The following is a 17961-nucleotide window of genomic DNA, read 5'->3' as shown; positions in this document are numbered from 1 at the left end:
GGACTCTTATTTTGAAGGAATCCAAGAAAATCCGTGACCCAGAAGTGCTTAGTTATACTTTCCTGCTTCACAAAACTGACAGCATAGAACGAAAATATAAATAATTTCGCTCCCCTCTGACGAATCCGTTTCCCCCTATCCCTTACCTATGGCTTCAAATTCAAACATAGATATAGAGGGTGCAACCCAGCATCTTCGTGACATATTAAAGTTGGATAGACCCGGGAACAACGTCGGTAAGTTTACCGGGAATGAAAAGGTGGATAAGGGCTTTTAGGCCGTATTCCAAGCTAACGTTACCTAGCCTTTTAAAGTTCTACCTAGCTAACGTTAACTTGGATGGTTTTGCTAGTTAGCCGTGGTGCAACATGCGAAATAAATACTAACGTTAAAATGTTGTACGTTAGATATTTTAACTAGTTACTGCGAGCAACCTTTTGTCAGTTCGCTAACTAAACTAGCCTAGCTAGCAGTCCAGCTAACTAATATGTTCGCAAGTTGTAAATTAGCTAACGTAAGTTAACTATCTTAAGCCACATTTTCACACGTAATTAACGTAAACTAGCTAGCTACTAATGAACACGCTTAGCTAGTTAGCATTTTGCAGCGTCCACACCTAACGTTAGCTAGGTAATTAGCTACCTAGTTAACTAGCTATAAAACAAAGTGGCTTACACCGTTAAAGGATGTTGGCTAACTAAGTTTACTGACTTACACGTTGGCTGTTTGGTAGTTATCAAACTAGCTGGCTGGCTGGCATTTGGAAGTGAGTAAACGCTACCTACCACATAAGGTTCATTAATTAATGACGAGTAACTGACTAGGTAGGTAACTAAATAATTAGGCAGCAGGTACCAAATCATACCGCATGAGGTTGCCTAGTTTCTTTGGAAGCGATGAAACATAAGTCCTCGAAGTTTAGCATTAAGAATACGTTTTCTGGTGGCACGAGATCCCCCTCTGCAAAACGCATACTTTTTAATGATAGGGCTTTAAGATGTCTTCGTTTGGTGATATCTAGTTACTCACATGTGGTTGTTTTCGTAGACGCATCTCCATGTGAGAACCAAAGAAAAACATCTTTCAATGGCGAATTGAATGGACTTATGCCGGGAGCTGGCAACAGGTCAACCATGGATGAATCCACAGGCCCTAATTCAGAGAACATGAACACCCAAGAGTGCCAGATAATGTAAGTACGAATGTTACCAATACTTTATTCTGTTGTATTTTTCTCTGCCTGCACAGATTTCTCAGCTATAGAAATTCACATTTGGTATGTTGTGAAAACCATTTGGGTTGATTAAATGTTGAAACCAATGTCTCCCCCCACCACCACCACCATATTGAGCACAACCTTACCCTAAACCGGGTTGGTATCCTGTCCCTTACTCTAAACTGGGTTTGTATCCAACCCCCCTCTGGCTTTGTTAATGTTGTTTAGGCCCGTTTTTATTTTCTTTATACAATTGTAAAGCGATGTTAAGACCTTGCTAAGTGCTATACGTCCCATTGATAAATAATGTTCCATCTAGATCTTTTAACGAGATCAAGTACCCAGTTTGGAAACATTGTATTTTGTTTCTTTACCAGCTGCCTCTCTGGGGATGATGGCTCCACTTGCATTCCCATCACATCCAACAATGTTGAAATTGTGGCCAGTCGAGACTCAAGCATTGACAGCAAGGCCCGTGGCAGCAACAAGGTAAGACTTTAAGGATTAAAGACCCAGTAGTCAAAATTCAGTTTTTCATGTTGTATCATATTTGTGCAATAGCTGATGAGTGTCTACATGTTAATGTTTTTTAAGTGTATCTAAATTGTAAAGTGTTTTTGTCAATGTATTTTTCATTGTGTCAGATCCCAGTAAGGCTAGCTGTTGCCATTGGTGTCGGCTAATGGGGATAATAATCAATATCAAAATTACTAATCAGACAGTCCTAGCAATTTTAGCTTGAGAAATGTTTTGCTAAATCGGTTTTTGTGCAATAATTTCTGACAATTTTAAATGGAAAACTGTTACACTACATGACCAAAAGAATGTGGACACCTGCTCGTCCAACATATCATTCCAAAATCATGGGCATTAATATGGAGTTGGTCCCCCCCTTGTTACTGAGTTGGTCCCCCCCCTTGTTACTGTAACACTGTTCTGGGAAGGCTTTCCACTAGATGTTGGAACATAGCTGCTGGGACTTGTTTCTGTTCAGCCACGGGCATTAGTGAGATTGGGCGATTAGGCCTGGCTCGCAGTCGGCGTTCCAATTCATCCCAAAGGTGTTTGATGGGGTTGAGGTTAGGGCTCTGTCTAGGCCAGTCAAAATCTTCCATGCCTATCTCGACAAACCATTTCCTTATGGACTTTGCTTTGTGCACAAGGACATTGTCATGCTGAAATAGGGAATGGGCCTTCCCCAAAATACTGTTGCCACAAAGTTGGAAGCACAGAATCGTCGACAATGTCATTGTATGCTGTCGTCTTAAGATTTCCCTTCACTGGAACTAAGGGGTCTAGCCCGAACCATGAAAAACAGCCCCAGACCATTATTCCTCCTCCACCAAACTTTAGTTGTCACTATGCATTCGGGCAGGTAGCGTTCTCCTGGCATCTGCCAAACCCAGATTTGTCCATCGGACTGCCAGATGGTGAAGCGTGAGTCATCATTCCCATTAACGTATTTCCACTGCTCCAGAGTCCAATGGTGCCAAGTTTTACGCCACTCCAGCCGACTCTTGGCATTGCATATGGTGATCGTAGGCTTGTGTGCAGCTGCTCTGCCATGGAAACCCATTTCATGAAGCTCCAGACAAACAGTTCCTATGCTGACGTTGCTTCCAGAGTCAGTTTGGAACTCGGTAGTGAGGGTTGCAGCCGAAGAGAGACGATTTTTACGCATTTCAGCACACGGCAGTCACGTTCTGTGAGCTTGTGTGGCCTACCACTCCGCGGCTGAGCCGTTGTTGCTCCTAGACTTTTCCACTTGCCAATAACAGCACTTAGTTGACCAGAACAACTCTAGCAGGTGGCATCCTATGACGGTGCCACATTGAAAGTCACTGAGCTCTTCAGTACGAGCCATTCTACTGCCAATGTTTGTCAATGGAGGTTGCATGGCTGTGTGCTCATTTTATACACCTGTCAGCAACGGGTGTGGCTGAAATGGCTGAATCCACTCATTTGAAGGGGTGTCCACATACCTTTGGCTTAGTGTACTTAATTGTTGGAGAAATGATTTCTTATTCAGAACTACTACACTGGGCATTTAAACATTTTGTGTTCCCCGTTCTGTCCTTGAGAACATAGAAATGCCCCTGGCAGAAACACCAGGGTCACTACACAAATATTGACAGATGAAAACAATGGGAAGCTAGTTTTTTGTTAGGTCTAAGGGTGGCTGTATCTCAAGTCCAGATATCGCTAGGTAGCTAAGCAATTCACTACAGAGCAGTCTACTGTGTGGAGCTTACTACCATTGGTTGGATATGTCATATTAACCTAATACACATTTTTCTTGGCTAGTCGATGTTGCTCTCTGTAAGTATGGGTCCCTAATTTTAACTCTTTCTCCTGTTCCATGCAGGTAAAAATCCAGCCTGTCGCCAAGTACGACTGGGAGCACAAGCATTACTACGGCAACCTGATTGCAGTTTCTAACTCATACCTGGCGTATGCAATCCGAGGTGAGTGTGGAAACATATATTACCATTTTATTTTGACAAATTTATGAGTCCTTTCCAGGCCAATGTCTGACATTCTGGAAGTCTAGTTGACTATTTATTTGGCTTAACCAGGCAGTGCAGCGATGGATTGCTGCAGTGTCAGCAGCTAACTTTATCAGCAGGAAATTCACCCAAAATCAGTTTTGCCTCATTTAAGCACTTGTTCTGGTGAAACCGTAACAAGATTGATTACACAAATGGCTTACTCTGACCGTATGTTCCATTAAGATTTGTATGCCTTGGAAACCACAAACGTGTCCTTTTGATTGGAAAAAATATACACTTTTATATATAGACGTATATGTACACACCTTCAAATGAGTGGATTTGGCTATTTCAGCCACACCCATTGCTGGCAGGTATATAGAATCGAGCACACAACCATGCAATCTCCATAGACAAACAATGGCAATAGAATGGCCCGTACTGAAGAGCTCAGTTAGTTTCAACGTGGCACTGTCATGGGATGCCACCTTTCCAACAAGTTAGTTAGTTAGTCAAATTTCTGCCCTGCTAGAGCTGCTCTGGTCAACTGCAAGTGCTTTTATTGTGAAGTGGAAACGTCTAGGAGCAGCAACGGCTCAGCCGCAAAGTTAAATCAAATTGTATTTGTACATGTGCCGAATGTGTAGAACTTACTTAAAAGCCCTTAACTAACTATGCCGTTTTAAGAAAAATAAGTGTTTAAGTATTTACTCAAACTGAAGTAAGAAACTAGAAAAATAACATATGATTAGATTAACAATAAAATAACAGTAACAAGGCTATATACAGGTGGTATATAGAGTCAATGTGCGGGGGCACAGGTTAGTCGAGGTAATTGAGGTGGTAGGCCGCACAAGCTCACAGAAGGGGACTGCCGAGTCCTGTAGCGCGTAAAGTTGTCTGTCCTCGGTTGCAGCACTCACGGAGTTCCAAACTTCCTTTGGAAGCAACATCAGCACAAGAACTGTTTGTCGGGAGCTTCATGAAAGGAGTTTCCATGGCCGAGCAGCAGCTCACAAGCCTAAGATCAGTACGCGCAATGTAAAGCGTTGGCTGGATGGGTGTAAAGCTTGCACTCTGGAGCAGTGGAAACGCTTTCTCTGGAATGATGAATCGCGCATCACCATCTGGCTGTACGACGAACAAATCTGTGTTTGGCAGATGCCAGCAGTATGCTACCTGTCCAAATGCATATTGCCAACTGTAAAGTTTGGAGGAGGAATAATGGTCTGGAGCTGTTTTTCGTGGTTGTCTAGGCCCTTTAGTTCCAGTGAAGGGAAATCTTAACGCTACAGCATACAATGACATTCTAGACAATTCTGTGCTTCCAGCTTTGGCAACAGTTTGGGGAAGGCCCTTTCCTGTTTCAGCATAACAATGCCCCCGGGCACAAGGCGAAGTCCGTACAGAAATGGTTTGTCGACTTTTTAGCCTACACAGAGCCCTGACCTTAACCCCATCAAATCAAAATCAAATTTTATTGGTCACATACACATGGTCAGCAGATGTTAATGCAAGTGTAGCGAAATGCTTGTGCTTCTAGTTCCGACCATGCAGTAATATCTAACAATTTCACAACAACTACCTTATACGCACAAGTGTGAAGGAATGAATAAGAATATGTACATATAAATATATGGATGAGCGATGGCCGAACGGCATAGGCTAGATGGTATTGAGTACAGGTTTATACATATGAGATGAGTAATGTAGGGTATGTAAACATTATATAAAGTGGCATTGTTTAAAGTGGCTAGTGATACATTTATTACATCCAATTTTTAATCATTAAAGTGGCTAGAGATGAGTCACTATGTTGGCAGCAGCCACTCAATGTTAGTTATGGCTGTTTAACAGTCTGATGGCCTTGTGATAGAAGCTGTTTTTCAGTCTCTCGGTCCCAGCTTTGATGCACCTGTACTGACCTCGCCTTCTGGATGATAGCGGGGTGAACAGGCAGTGGCTCGGGTGGTTGTTGTCCTTGATGATCTTTTTGGCCTTCCTGTGACATCGAGTGCTGTAGGTGTCCTGGAGGGCCGGTAGTTTGCCCCCGGTGATGCATTGTGCAGACCTCACTACCCTCTGGAGAGCCTTGAGGTTGTGGGCGGAGCAGTTGCCGTACCATGCAGTGATACAGCCCGACAGGATGCTCTTGATTGTGCATCTGTCCAAGTTTGAGTGTTTTTGGTGACAAGCCACATTTCTTCAGCCTCCTGAGGTTGAAGAGGCGCTGTTGCGTCTTCTTCACCATGTTGTCTGTGTGGGTGGACCATTTCTGGTTGTCCGTGATGTGTACGCCGAGGAACTTAACTTTCCACCTTCTTCACTACTGTCCTGTCGATGTGGTTAGGGGGGTGCTCCCTCTGCTGTTTCCTGAAGTCCACAATTATCTCCTTTGTTTTGTTGAGTGTGAGGTTATTTTCCTGACACCACACTCCAAGGGCCCTCACCACCTCCCTGTAGGCCATCTCGTCGTTGTTGGTAATCATGCCTACCACTGTAGTGTTGTCTGCACAGTTGATGATTGAGTTGGAGGTGTGCATGGCAATGCAGTCATGGTTGAACAGGGAGTACAGGAGAGGGCTGAGAACGCACCCTTGTGGGGCCCCAGTGTTGAGGATCAGTGGGGTGGAGATGTTGTTTCCTACCCTCACCACCTGGGGGCGGCCCGTCATGTCCAGGACCCAGTTGCACAGGGTGGGGTCGAGACCCAGGGTCTCAAGCTTAATGACGAGTTTGGAGGGTACTGTGGTGTTAAATGCTGAGCTGTAGTCGATGAACAGCATTCTTACATAGATATTCCTCTTGTCCAGACGGGTTAGGGCAGTGTGATTGCGTCGTCTGTGGACCTATTGGGGCGGTAAGCAAATTGGAGTGGGTCTAGGGTGTCCGGTAGGGTGGAGGTGATATGATCCTTGACTAGTCTCTCAAAGCACTTTATGATGATGGAAGTGAGTGCTACAGGGCGAAAGGTGTTTAGCTCAGTTACCATAGCTTTCTTGGGAACAGGAACAATGGTGGCGCTCTTGAAACATGTGGGAACAGCAGACTGGGATAGGGATTGATTGAATATGTCTAAACACAGCAGCCATCTGGTCTGCGCATTCTCTGAGGATGCGTCTAGGGATGCCGTCTGGGCCGGCAGCCTTGCGAGGGTTAACATGTTGTAAATGTTTTACTCGCGTTGGCTGCAGGTTTTGGTAGTGGGCCGTGTCGGTGGCACTGTATTGTCCTCAAAGCGAGCAAAGAAGTTGTTAGGTTGTCTGGGAGCAAGACATCGTGGTCCGCGACGGGGCTGGTTTTCTTTTTGTAGTCCGTGATTGACTGTAGACCCTGCCACATACCTCTCGTGTCTGAGCCGTTGAATTGCGACTCTACTTTGTCTCTATACTGACGCTTTGCTTGTTTGATTGCCTTGCGGAGGGAATAGCTACACTGTTGGTATTCGGTAATGTTTCCGGTCGCCTTGCCCTGATTAAAAGCAGTGGTTCGCACTTTCAGTTTTGCGCGAATGCTGTCATTAATCCACAGTTTCTGTTTGGGGAAGGTTTTAATTGTCGCCGTGGGTACAACATCACCGATGCACTTGCTAATATGTTTTAGGTTCTATCTATAGGCTGGGAGCAACAAAATAGAGTCGTGGTCAGATTTGCTGAAAGGGGGGCGGGGGAGGGCTTTGTATGCGTCGCAGACGTTAGAGTAACAATGATCCAGAATTTTTCCATCACGGGTCGAGCATTCTATATGCTGATAAAATTTAGGGAGCCTTGTTTTCAGATTAGCTTTGTTAAAAATCCCCAGCTACAATAAATGCAGCCTCAGGATATGTGGTTTCCAGTTTGCATGGAGTCCAATGAAGTTCTTTCAGGGCCATCGTGGTGTCTGCTTGGGGGGGTGTACATGACTGTGATTATAATCGAAGAGAATTCTCTTGGTAGATAATGCGGTCGGCATTTGATTGTAAGGAATTCTAGGTCAGGTAAAGAAAAGGACTTGAGTTCCTGTATGTCGTTAGAATCACACCACGACTCGTTAATCATAAAGCATACACCCCTGCCCTTCTTACCAGAGATGTTTATTTCTGTCAGCACGCTGCGTGAAGAAACCAGGTGGCTACCGACTGATAACGTATCCCGAGTGAGCCATGTTTCCGTGAAACAAAGAATGTTACAATCTCTGTCTCTCTGGAAGGCAACCCTTGCTCGGATTTCGTCTACCTTGTTGTCAAGAGACTGGACATTGGCGAGTAGTATGCTCGGGAGCGGTGAGCGATGTGCCCGTCTACGGAGCCTGACCAGAAGACCGCTCCGTCTGCCCCTTCTGCGGTGCCGTTGTTTTGGGTTGCCTGCTGGGATCTGATCCATTGTCCTGGGTGATGGACCAAATAGAGGATCCGCTTCAGGAAAGTCGTATTCCTGGTCGTAATGTTGGTAAGTTGACGTTGCTCTTATATCCAATAGTTCTTCCCGGCTGTGTGTAATGAGACTTAAGATATCCTGGGGTAACAGTGTAATAAATAATACATAAAAAACAAATCAAATTACTGCATAGTTTCCTAAGAATGCGAAGCAAGGCGGCCATCTCTGTCGGCGCCGATACCTTTTGTAGTATCTATCTGGGGTGTACTTTTGGGATGAATTGGAACGCCAGGCCTAATTGCCCGACGTCATTAATGCTAAATTTTTTAACATCTAGTGGAAAGCCTTCCTAGAAGACTGAAGGCTGTTAAAGTAGCAAAGGGGGGACCAACTCCATATTAATGCCCATGATTTTGGAATGAGATGTTCGGCAAGCAGGTGTCTACATACTTTTAGTAATGTAATGTAGCTTTCTGCTAGTCAAAAAAGCTGCAAAAAATAGAATGGTGTTGCCAAGGTTACAGGAACATGCATTTCTTTGTTTGATTAACAGTGGATTCGAAATTATTAGTTTATATTTATTTATTTTTGCTTTTGTCTATGTAACTTAGGGTTGGGCTATGTCCTATCGCTATCATGTCCACATAAAATTGTGATATACATTACTATTGCCCCTAATTGGGCCCCCCCCACAAATGTTTTTTCTTAAAAAATGAAGACAGTCTAAAGCGCGAAATCGACTGCAACAACATGACGAAAGATCATGTTTTGGAAAATCTGGGCAGAGGCTCAGTGCAGGCAATGGCAAATATTTTCCAATGTTCCTCTCTGGTGGAGAGCACAACCTGTATGTGTCTTTGTGGCGCGCACATATGATGGCAGTTGAGTGAGCATAAATTGAAGTAGTGTGCTTTATTTTACCGTCAGACCATCCCTCGCCTCTCCCCCTCCCCAAAGGCTGACCAAAAAACAATGTTGCAAATTTAGCAACGTTGTCGCTATATTTATTGAGTTTTTCAGAACCCTCCTGCTAATTTTATTGATAAGAGTCTAGTGCCAAATTCAGCTACTTTCCAGGCTGCCTTTGAGGTTTGACACCTAGGGTTTCTTTGGTTTTTATAGCATTTAGTGACTTTTCCCACTCCGTTCTGCTGCAAACAAGTGAGAAAAGCTGTCTGTGCAACAGAAGTCAGAGCAACGGCGCACACACAAATTCATGTAACTCCTATGACCAGAGAAAGTGAATTATTCCTCAATATTGAAATACACATGTCCGCTAATGATAACGCAAGCCTGTCTATAAACTTTGCTGCTCATACATTGAAGCTGACATTCTGGATGCAGTGTGAGGGTAGAAGTGCGTTTCATGGCTTATAAAAGTGACAGTAGTGAATAGGGTTGCACATTTTGGGGATTATTCAGAGGTGGAAACTTTCGGTGGGAGTTAACGGGAATGTATGCAAATTAATACTAATACCATTTAAATGTAGATGTGTTTTGCATTGGATATATTTATCATATGTAGACATAATTTGCAAATGATTAAATCCTTCCAATAGAAATAAAAAAACTTTTGTTACGAATTTAACTTTAATTAAATGAGTTGACTCTTCACATGGGCTGATTTCACTGAACAACAAAACAAAGGGACTATTGAATGATCCCCAATGATCCATTGCAACTCCCAAAATGTGTAAAATGATTTAGTCTCGAAACTAAAGCTTTGGTTGTCTTCCTCTCAGGCTTCGATGTCTTCTCCCTGGACCTCGTCAATGTCCACCTCTTGAACATCAGACTCTACGGCCTCACCTTCACTGTCACTTTCCAACCTTGTTGAGGATGGCTCGTTGTCAGGCTCAAAAAGCCTAGAATTTCCCCGCATGGCCACCAATTTTTCAACCCTTGTTGGTCAGCCTGTTGCATGTTTTGGTGTGTGTGTTCCCAAACAAGAACCAGTTGCACTCTGAGGTGGCTGATTTTGGTCAGATTTGGAGAATGATGGAGGCAACAGGGGAAAGAGCCTCAGATCCACAAAGTCCCTTCCACCAGGTGGCTGAGATATGTTGGCACGACTTCCATATTGCATCTCCATCCCAAAGCCCTTACTTGGAAATGTACTTCGCCAGACTGCCAATAACCTTGCCCTCATCCAGGTCAAGGTGGCGAGACACGGTAGTGATGACGCCATAGGCCTTGTTGATCTCTGCACCAGACAGGATGCTCTTGCCAGCATACTTGGGGTCTAACATATACGGTGCGGCGTGTATGGGCTTCAGGCAGAAGTCTTCACGCTTTTTGATGTATTTCAGAACTACAGTGTTCTCTGCTTGGAGCAATAATGAAATGGGCAGGGCAGTACGGATTTCTTCCCTTACATCTGCAAGTGGAGTCTGAAAATCAGACAGGATGGCATTGTCTCCCTCAATCCGTGCAATGGCTACTGCTATAGGTTTCCACCACTCTCTCCCAAAATACATCATCCAGGAGGATCCTCTTGATGGGGCTGTACATATCGGCAGACTGTGATATGGACATTTCTTGGAGAGACTCCTTCCCCTCCAGGAGACTGTCAAACATGATGACAACACCACTCCAACAGGTGTTGCTGGGCAGCTTCATTGTTGTGCTCTTATTCTTCTCACATTGCTTGGTGAGGTAGATTGCTGCTATAACTTGATGACCCTTCACATACCTAACCATTTCCTTGACTCTCTTGTAGAGTGTATCCATTGTTTTGAGTGACATGATGTCCTTGAGGAGCAGATTGAATGCATGAGCAGCACAGCCAATGGATGTCATGTGAGGGTAGGACTCCTCCACTTTAGACCAAGCAGCCTTCATGTTTGCAGCATTGTCTGTCACCAGTGCAAATACCTTCTGTGGTCCAAGGTCATTGATGACTGCCTTCAGTTCATCTGCAGTGGAGATGTAGTTAATTATTCCTTGCCCACTAACATTTGACTACCCATTAAGAGACGATTGCAATACAGTCAGTTTTCTCTATGATTTGCTTAACCTTCACTTGAACTCTACATCCAGCAAATGAGTAGATAAAGCATTCTGGTTGGAGGGGTGTATGCTGGGCAAAGAACATTAAAAAATCTCTTCCAATGCACATTTCCTGTGAGCATCAGAGGTGAACCAGTTGCATACACAGCTCGAGCAAGACATTCATCAGCATCTCTGACTACGTTCCTCCACTGAGTAAAAAAAACTTCTGATTCCAGGAGGACCATGAGCTGTTGCTATCGATAAGGTGTCTGATTCATAATTTTCACCTTGAATAGAAAGAAGTAGAGGAACTTTTGTCAGAGGTTGCTTGTTGTGAGCGCTGAGGGATCTTTATGCGCTTGTCCAGATTCTGTATCTTTGTTGCATTCTTCACACATGATATTGCACAGTATTTACAAATGTACACAGCTCTTCCTTCTACATTAGCTGCAGTGAAATGTCTCCACACATCAGATGGTGCCCGTGGCATTTTCCTGTATAGACTAGAAAAAAATTGTAAAATCAACAAATACAATTCCATGTACAGAGAAATAGTTAAGCAGTTAGATTAAACTCCTTTGTAAGATAAATGTTTTAAAATGAAACATGTATGGAAGTAGGTGAATTAACACTCCTCAGTTAGCAGGCTCAAGCAAGCTAAAACCCACATGGTAGCAAAAACTAACTAGCAGAAATTAACAAGTTAGAAATGATTGAAACACACTTTGCTGTAGGCTACTATTTACTAGTTAACTAAAAATCATGTATCTCATATAAATTCTATTCACCCCACCCAGTATTGTAATCAGAACTTTAAAAAGCATGTAGTCCTTGGCTCACAGTGTAGTAGTGTGGGCTCAATAGCATCTCATTAGTGTGCAACATCTTGAGAATCAGCTGTACATGTGATGGAAGAATGCACTGTGCATGCAGAGGGTTGTAATGCCGTTGAATTGGGGATAGTTTAACCAAAATGTGCCACAAGACCTAGAATTGCCTTGTGTGTATCCCACAAAAACGGTTCACTGTCAAAAGCTTACTTTGACGAATTTAAGCAAAATTCCCAGGCTTAACTTCCTATGGGAAAATTCTGGAAATGTACCATAACATTTCTGACCCTTTGCAACCCTAGTAGTGAATAAAAACTTAAATATGAACTGAGTCTCTCTCTAGTCATGGTTTTAGATTGTTTTGGAATCACAGTATCAACTTTCTTTGCATTGTGCTGGAGGAAGCTGCAGACAGACACGGTGATCTGAGAAATCTAATTGGCTAGCAGTAGGCCTATAGGTGCACTTAGCCCTCTGGGCACAGAGTAGGCAGAGTTTGTAACTTGAAACACATGAAATTGATGAAATGGGTACACTGCGTACCTGGCAAGCAGGGCAGCTGAAACAATTGCACCTACTGACAACAGCACAGGGAAAAAGTAGGAATTCAAGTTTTTATTTATTTATCAGGGGCGCAACTTTGGTTTTAGAAATGGGGGGGGACATAAAATGTATGTACCAGTCAAGTTTGAACACCTACTCATTCAAGTGTTTATTTTCTACATTGTAGAATAATATTGAAGACATCAACTATGAGTAACAAAAAAAGTGTTATAAAACATTTTGATTTGTTTATTTGAGATTCTTCAAGTAGCTACCCTTTGCCTTGACAGTGTTGGATTAGACATTTTGAACATTGAGATATTAAAGACATGATAGATCAGATGCATAGTATATTAAAGAGACTGGGTCTCTGTAGAAAGACAGATAGCTGTGGAATGTGTAGGGTGAGAAGAGGAGAACAACGTGTTGATAGAGGGGAGACAGATGGACGTCTGTGGTAGATGGAGGGGTTGAGGTCAGGAGGTGAGGGTTGAGGTCAGTTCCCCTTAAGGGAGTAATCAGGGTTTAGTGTCTGGTTACCTTCTTCCTGTTGGGCATGAACTGTAAGGATTGGAGAGAGGGAGTGTCTTAAGTAGGATGTTTATAACTGTGATGGAGAGAAATGTTTTCTCTGAATTACAGCCGTACAGAACCTTTGGGAAGAATTAAACTTGGTTAAAGCTTCTCTAGTGTCCGTGGGTTATTTACTCTGAAAAATAAGAACCTAACAACAGCTTTGCGCACTCTTGGCATTCTCTCAAACGGCTTCATGAGGTAGTCACCTTGAATGCATTTCAATTAGCAGGTGTGCCTTGTTAAAAGTTAATTTGTGGAATTTCTTTCCTTCTTAATGTGTTTGAGCCAATCGGTTGTGTTGTGACAAGGTAGGAGTGGTATACAGAAGATATCCCTATTTGGTAAAAGACCAAGTCTATATTATGGCAGCCCAAATGAGCAAAGAGAAATGACAGTCCATTACTTTAAGACATGAAGGTCAGTCAATATGGGAAATGTAAAAAATTTAGGAAGTTTCTTCAAGTGCAGTTGCAAAAGCCGTCAAGCGCTATGATGAAACTGGCTCTTATGAGGACTGCCACTGGAAAGGAAGACCCAGAGTTACCTCTGCTGCAGTGGATAAGTTCAGCCTCAGAAATTGCAGCGCAAATAAATGCTTCAGAGTTCATGTAACAGACACATCTCATCAACTGTTGAGGAGACTGCGTGAATCAGGCTTTCATGGTCGAATTGATGCAAAGAAACCACTACTAAAGGACACCAATAAGAAGAGACTTGCTTGGGCCAAGAAAAACGAGCATTGGACATTTGAGCGGTGGAAATCTGTCCTTTGGTCTGATGAGTCCAAATGTGAGATTTTTGGTTCCAACTGCCGTGTCTTTGTGAGACGTAGAGTTTTGGTGAACGGCTGATCTCCGCATGTGTGGTTCCCACCATGAAGCATGGAGGAGATGGTGGGGTGTGCTTTGCTGGTGGCACTGATTTTATTTAGAATTCAAGGCACACTTAACCAGCATGGCTACCACAGCATTCTGCAGCGATACGCCATACCATCTGGTTTGTGCTTGGTGGACCATCATTGGTTTTAACAGGACAATGACCCTACACACTTCCAGCCTGTGTGAGATCTATTTGACCAAGAAGGAGAGTGATGGAGTGCTGCATCAGATGACCTGGCCTCCACAATCACCCGACCTCAACCCAATTGAGATGGTTTGGGATGAGTTCGACCGTAAAGTGAAGGAAAAGCAGCCAACAAGTGCTCAGCATATGTGAGAACTCAAACACTTTTGGAAAAGCATACTTCCTGAAGCTGGTTGAGAGAATGCCAAGAGGGCAAAGCTATCAAGGCAAAGGGTGACTACTTTGAAGCATCTAAAATGTATATTTTGATTTGTATTAACACTTTTTTGTTTACTAAATGATTTCATAGTTAATTCTACAATGTTGAAAATAGTTAAACTAAAGAAAAACCCTTGAATGAGTAGGTGTGCTAACTTTTGACTGGTACTGTGGATGGATTGATGTGTGCACACATGCGGAGATCTGATTCACCACTAGGCTACCTGCCGCCCCAAATGTTTTATATATCCGAGACATTTTGGGCGGTTAGTGTTGTAATTGTAAATAATCATTTGTTCTTAACTAACTAGCCTAGTTAAATAAATAAAGACACACACACACACACAGTCCAAACAGCCTATCCGACCGCTCGGAGGCATCTGCACTGTTGCCTCGTTTTCTATCACATTCCAATGATTATTTTGGGGGACAAAAATGCAATTTCAGAATTTGGGGGGGACATGTCCCAACCCCTCAGTGAAAGTTGTGCCCCTGGTTTTTATCGAAATGTTTGGTGATCGGCTAGGAATGCATTGGAGATCGACCGATCAATCACGATCAACCATTTGGAGTAGAGCGGGGCTTGCGTGCTCCTCCGATGAGTAAGTAGCCCCCAAGCAGCTGCGCTGCTCCACGAAAACATTTGTGATGACGGGGCCCACTTTTTGTTACAGTAAGCGCGATACCACGACAGCTATTGCCGCCGGAACCTTCTGTGCCCATAAGGGGGCCGGGCTTCATGCAGTCTAGTCTCATGGAAGCACAATGTGTTTGGGGAGGAGAAAATAGCCTAGGCTCAATATAAGGCTACTACGTGAGTCAATAGATGAATAATACACTTGATTTAGGCTACATTATTGCATGCTGAATGTTTCTGATCAGCGATAGATTAGCAAACGAATAAATGAGCTACCATTTCCACTTGTCCAGCCAGAGATCTTTTAACCAAATATACAGAGGGATTCAGTGTCGCAAAATCACATTGATTGATTATCAGACAAGTCAGTCTTTTGGTCGTGAGTAGGACAGGCTTCTACGCAAGTGAAAAGCAAAATCCACTTGTGAAATGTTCTGATCAGCTAATATATGAGCAAACTAGAATAAAGGTGAACATTAGCCCTCACTTCTATTTAGGTAACATTTCAGCAACCTAATTCTTACCAAATATTACCAAACAGATATTGAGTGAAAACAAAAATCAGACATTGATTTATCTAGACGAGTCCCCCATGCTTGACTCAAAGCAGTGCGATGGTGCTGTCCCAATCAAAACGGTGCTGAAATTATAATGTAGGTGACCAGACAACTATTGCTTTAAATTAGTATTACATTTGGATGTGACTTTAGGAGTTTCAGTATAAGTAAGAATTTGATACTTGCCTTCAATTGCATTAGCCTACTGTAATCCAATTATTCATAACTAAGATTAGTTTTCCCCTCTGAGCTTGTTCTAGGCCCAATGGCTGTTTCCCTGTCTCTTCACCTGCTGCTGCTTGCCTCCACTGAGTTGTTCTCAACACCAGTTTAAATCAATATAGCCTACTGTTTTTATTTTTATTTTTTTAGGCTCATTTCATTTCTGTGATGTCGGAGCAGGCCTGGACTTGGGTGGGCCGGGATCTGATTTTCAGTTCTAATGAGTACTCTAAACTTCTGTCTGGTCTCGTGGGCGGGCAGTCCAGCATTGTCAATTATGCGTGTGCTTAGAATTTATGGCAACTTTGAAGTAAATATGGTACTCTAAAGGCTTCCATGCAACAATTTGTTTGGATAATGTGCTGTTTTATTATTTTTTCCAATTTGCTGCTGCCCGTGTGTATTTTGTGGAATTACATTATTGTGGAAATGTTGTAATTTCCAGCATCTTGTCATTTGTGGGGGGGCGGGGTGAAGTGGTCACAGGACAGTCCCGGGATCCCTGTTACCTGTGTTAATTGCTATTCCAGAGGCCTCAGTGCCTGTTTTGAAGGAGGAAATTGCCTGCTTCTGGAGACTGGAGGATATCGGATTAGTTTCTATGTTGGAGATCCAGGGCAGCTGGTATAGCTGGTTTTTCCTGGATCCGGAAAGGGATTGGACTTTGCATCTTACTCCAGACCTACGTGCCCTCAGCAAGCACCTCCGTCTACGACCTCCGAATGCTCACAAACCGCCAGCTAATACAGCAGATTGCTTGGTGGCGGCGGAGTCTAGGGGGCAAGCAGTGTTACACACATCAATACTACTCCCATAGTTAGTTTCTAGGCTGCGGAAGAAATCAGAAAAAGATGTCTGACTTTCTGCATCTTGAGCTCACTCGCGTATCACGCTTTTCTATCCCCACGGAGGGGTGTCCAGGTTCCAGCTCTGCTTAGTCAAATTTCATCTGGATCACACGGTGCATTTTCACTAGTGCCTATGCCTTACTGGCGATGATGCCATCTGTGATGGAAGTCGTTCCCGTAGGGCTATTGTTGATGCTACCCTTACAGCGCTAAATGCTAGCCACTCAACCTGGACGCTTCTCGCAGCCTAAGCCAGTGGCTTCAGTGGTGGGACCCTCTGCTATTGTCAGGTGGCTCCTATGGGCAGACTTGTATCCCACAAGTTGATCACGACTGCTGATCCTTTATCCAGGTGGAACATACCCGCCCTCCTCAGGAGTGGAGGCAACACCCCTGGGTGGTCTCCCAGGTATCAGACTTTTTCGGCAGGGCTGATAAATCTTTATGCATTGCGAGAATACACGCATTGTCTATTTTTCTCAATGAGGGACCCAAGTGCCCCGTTGGGAAGGGACGCTCTGGTGCACCAGTGGCCTCAAACCCTCCTTTATGTGTTTCCGCCAGTGGTTCTGATTCAGCCTATTGCTTATCATTGATTCTTCATTGAGTCTTGGGCCCTGTTGGACTAGGCAGCCTTGTTTCGTGGAGATCATTTGCCTTTTAGGCCACTCAAGTTGCCCAGGGACCGGTTGTCCCAGGTGCACAGGCAGGGTTGGCATGTGAGGCTGGAGATTTTGTGTATGTGACCAATAAAATTTGAGCTGGTTTTGGAGGCACTGTGCGGCCCTCTATGCATCTGGATTCGCTGGATCTGAAGATCCTCCCTGCTCATGGCTTTGGCCTCGGCGAAACGCGGAGGTCCCCAACACGTTATCTGGTGACCTGTTGGCCCCAGGCCACTTTAAGGTGACGTTGCGTCCAAATGCGGCCACCGCCCTGAAAGTCATGGTCATGTCCTCCTTATAAGCTATTTCTCTTTTTGCCTCGTCTTGGGCGTTGTTTTAAAGGGTTGACTATAGGAGAGATTTGTGCTGCGGCGAGTTAAGCGTCAACACTCTTTAGTAAGATTTTATTGCTTTGATGTCACTGCTACCAGTGTAGCCCACAGGGGGAAGTCACAAGCTGTCTGGGCTAGAGGTCGACCGATTATGATTTTTCAATGCTGTTACTGATTTTATTGGAGGACCAAAAAAAAGCCGATACGATTAATCGGCCCATTTTTATATATATATGTGTGTGTGTGTGTGTGTGTGTGTGGTATTGACAATTACAACAATACTGAATGAACACTTTTTTTATTTTTATTTTTGAACTTAATATAATGCATAAATAAAAATCCATTTAGTCTCAAATAATAAATAATGAAACATTTCAATTTGGTTTAAATAATGCAAAAACCTTGTTAGAAGAAAG

The 17961-nt window shown here is 43.6% G+C and overlaps 1 protein-coding gene across 2 annotated transcripts in view; it reads left to right on the top strand.

Annotated features, from left to right (window-relative positions):
- Window positions 1-26: 26 nt before the first annotated feature.
- LOC106573747 (enhancer of mRNA-decapping protein 4) overlaps window positions 27-17961 on the top strand; it is a 39608-nt gene continuing 21673 nt past the window's right edge. Inside the window, exons 1-4 of one of the 2 annotated variants that reach the window (XM_014149081.2) lie at window positions 27-236; window positions 1048-1192; window positions 1594-1705; window positions 3582-3681. In XM_014149081.2, the coding sequence (XP_014004556.1) occupies window positions 149-236; window positions 1048-1192; window positions 1594-1705; window positions 3582-3681 (445 nt within the window). In that variant the 5' untranslated portion in view covers window positions 27-148. The remainder of the gene's footprint in view (window positions 237-1047; window positions 1193-1593; window positions 1706-3581; window positions 3682-17961) is intronic. The other variant, XM_014149082.2, reaches the window with a different exon arrangement.

The sequence above is a fragment of the Salmo salar genome, chromosome ssa16, assembly GCF_905237065.1.
Source record: "Salmo salar chromosome ssa16, Ssal_v3.1, whole genome shotgun sequence".
Lineage (NCBI taxonomy): Eukaryota > Metazoa > Chordata > Actinopteri > Salmoniformes > Salmonidae > Salmo > Salmo salar.
Note: the sequence above shows the minus strand (reverse complement) of the source record. Positions and strands in the feature narration are given on the sequence as shown.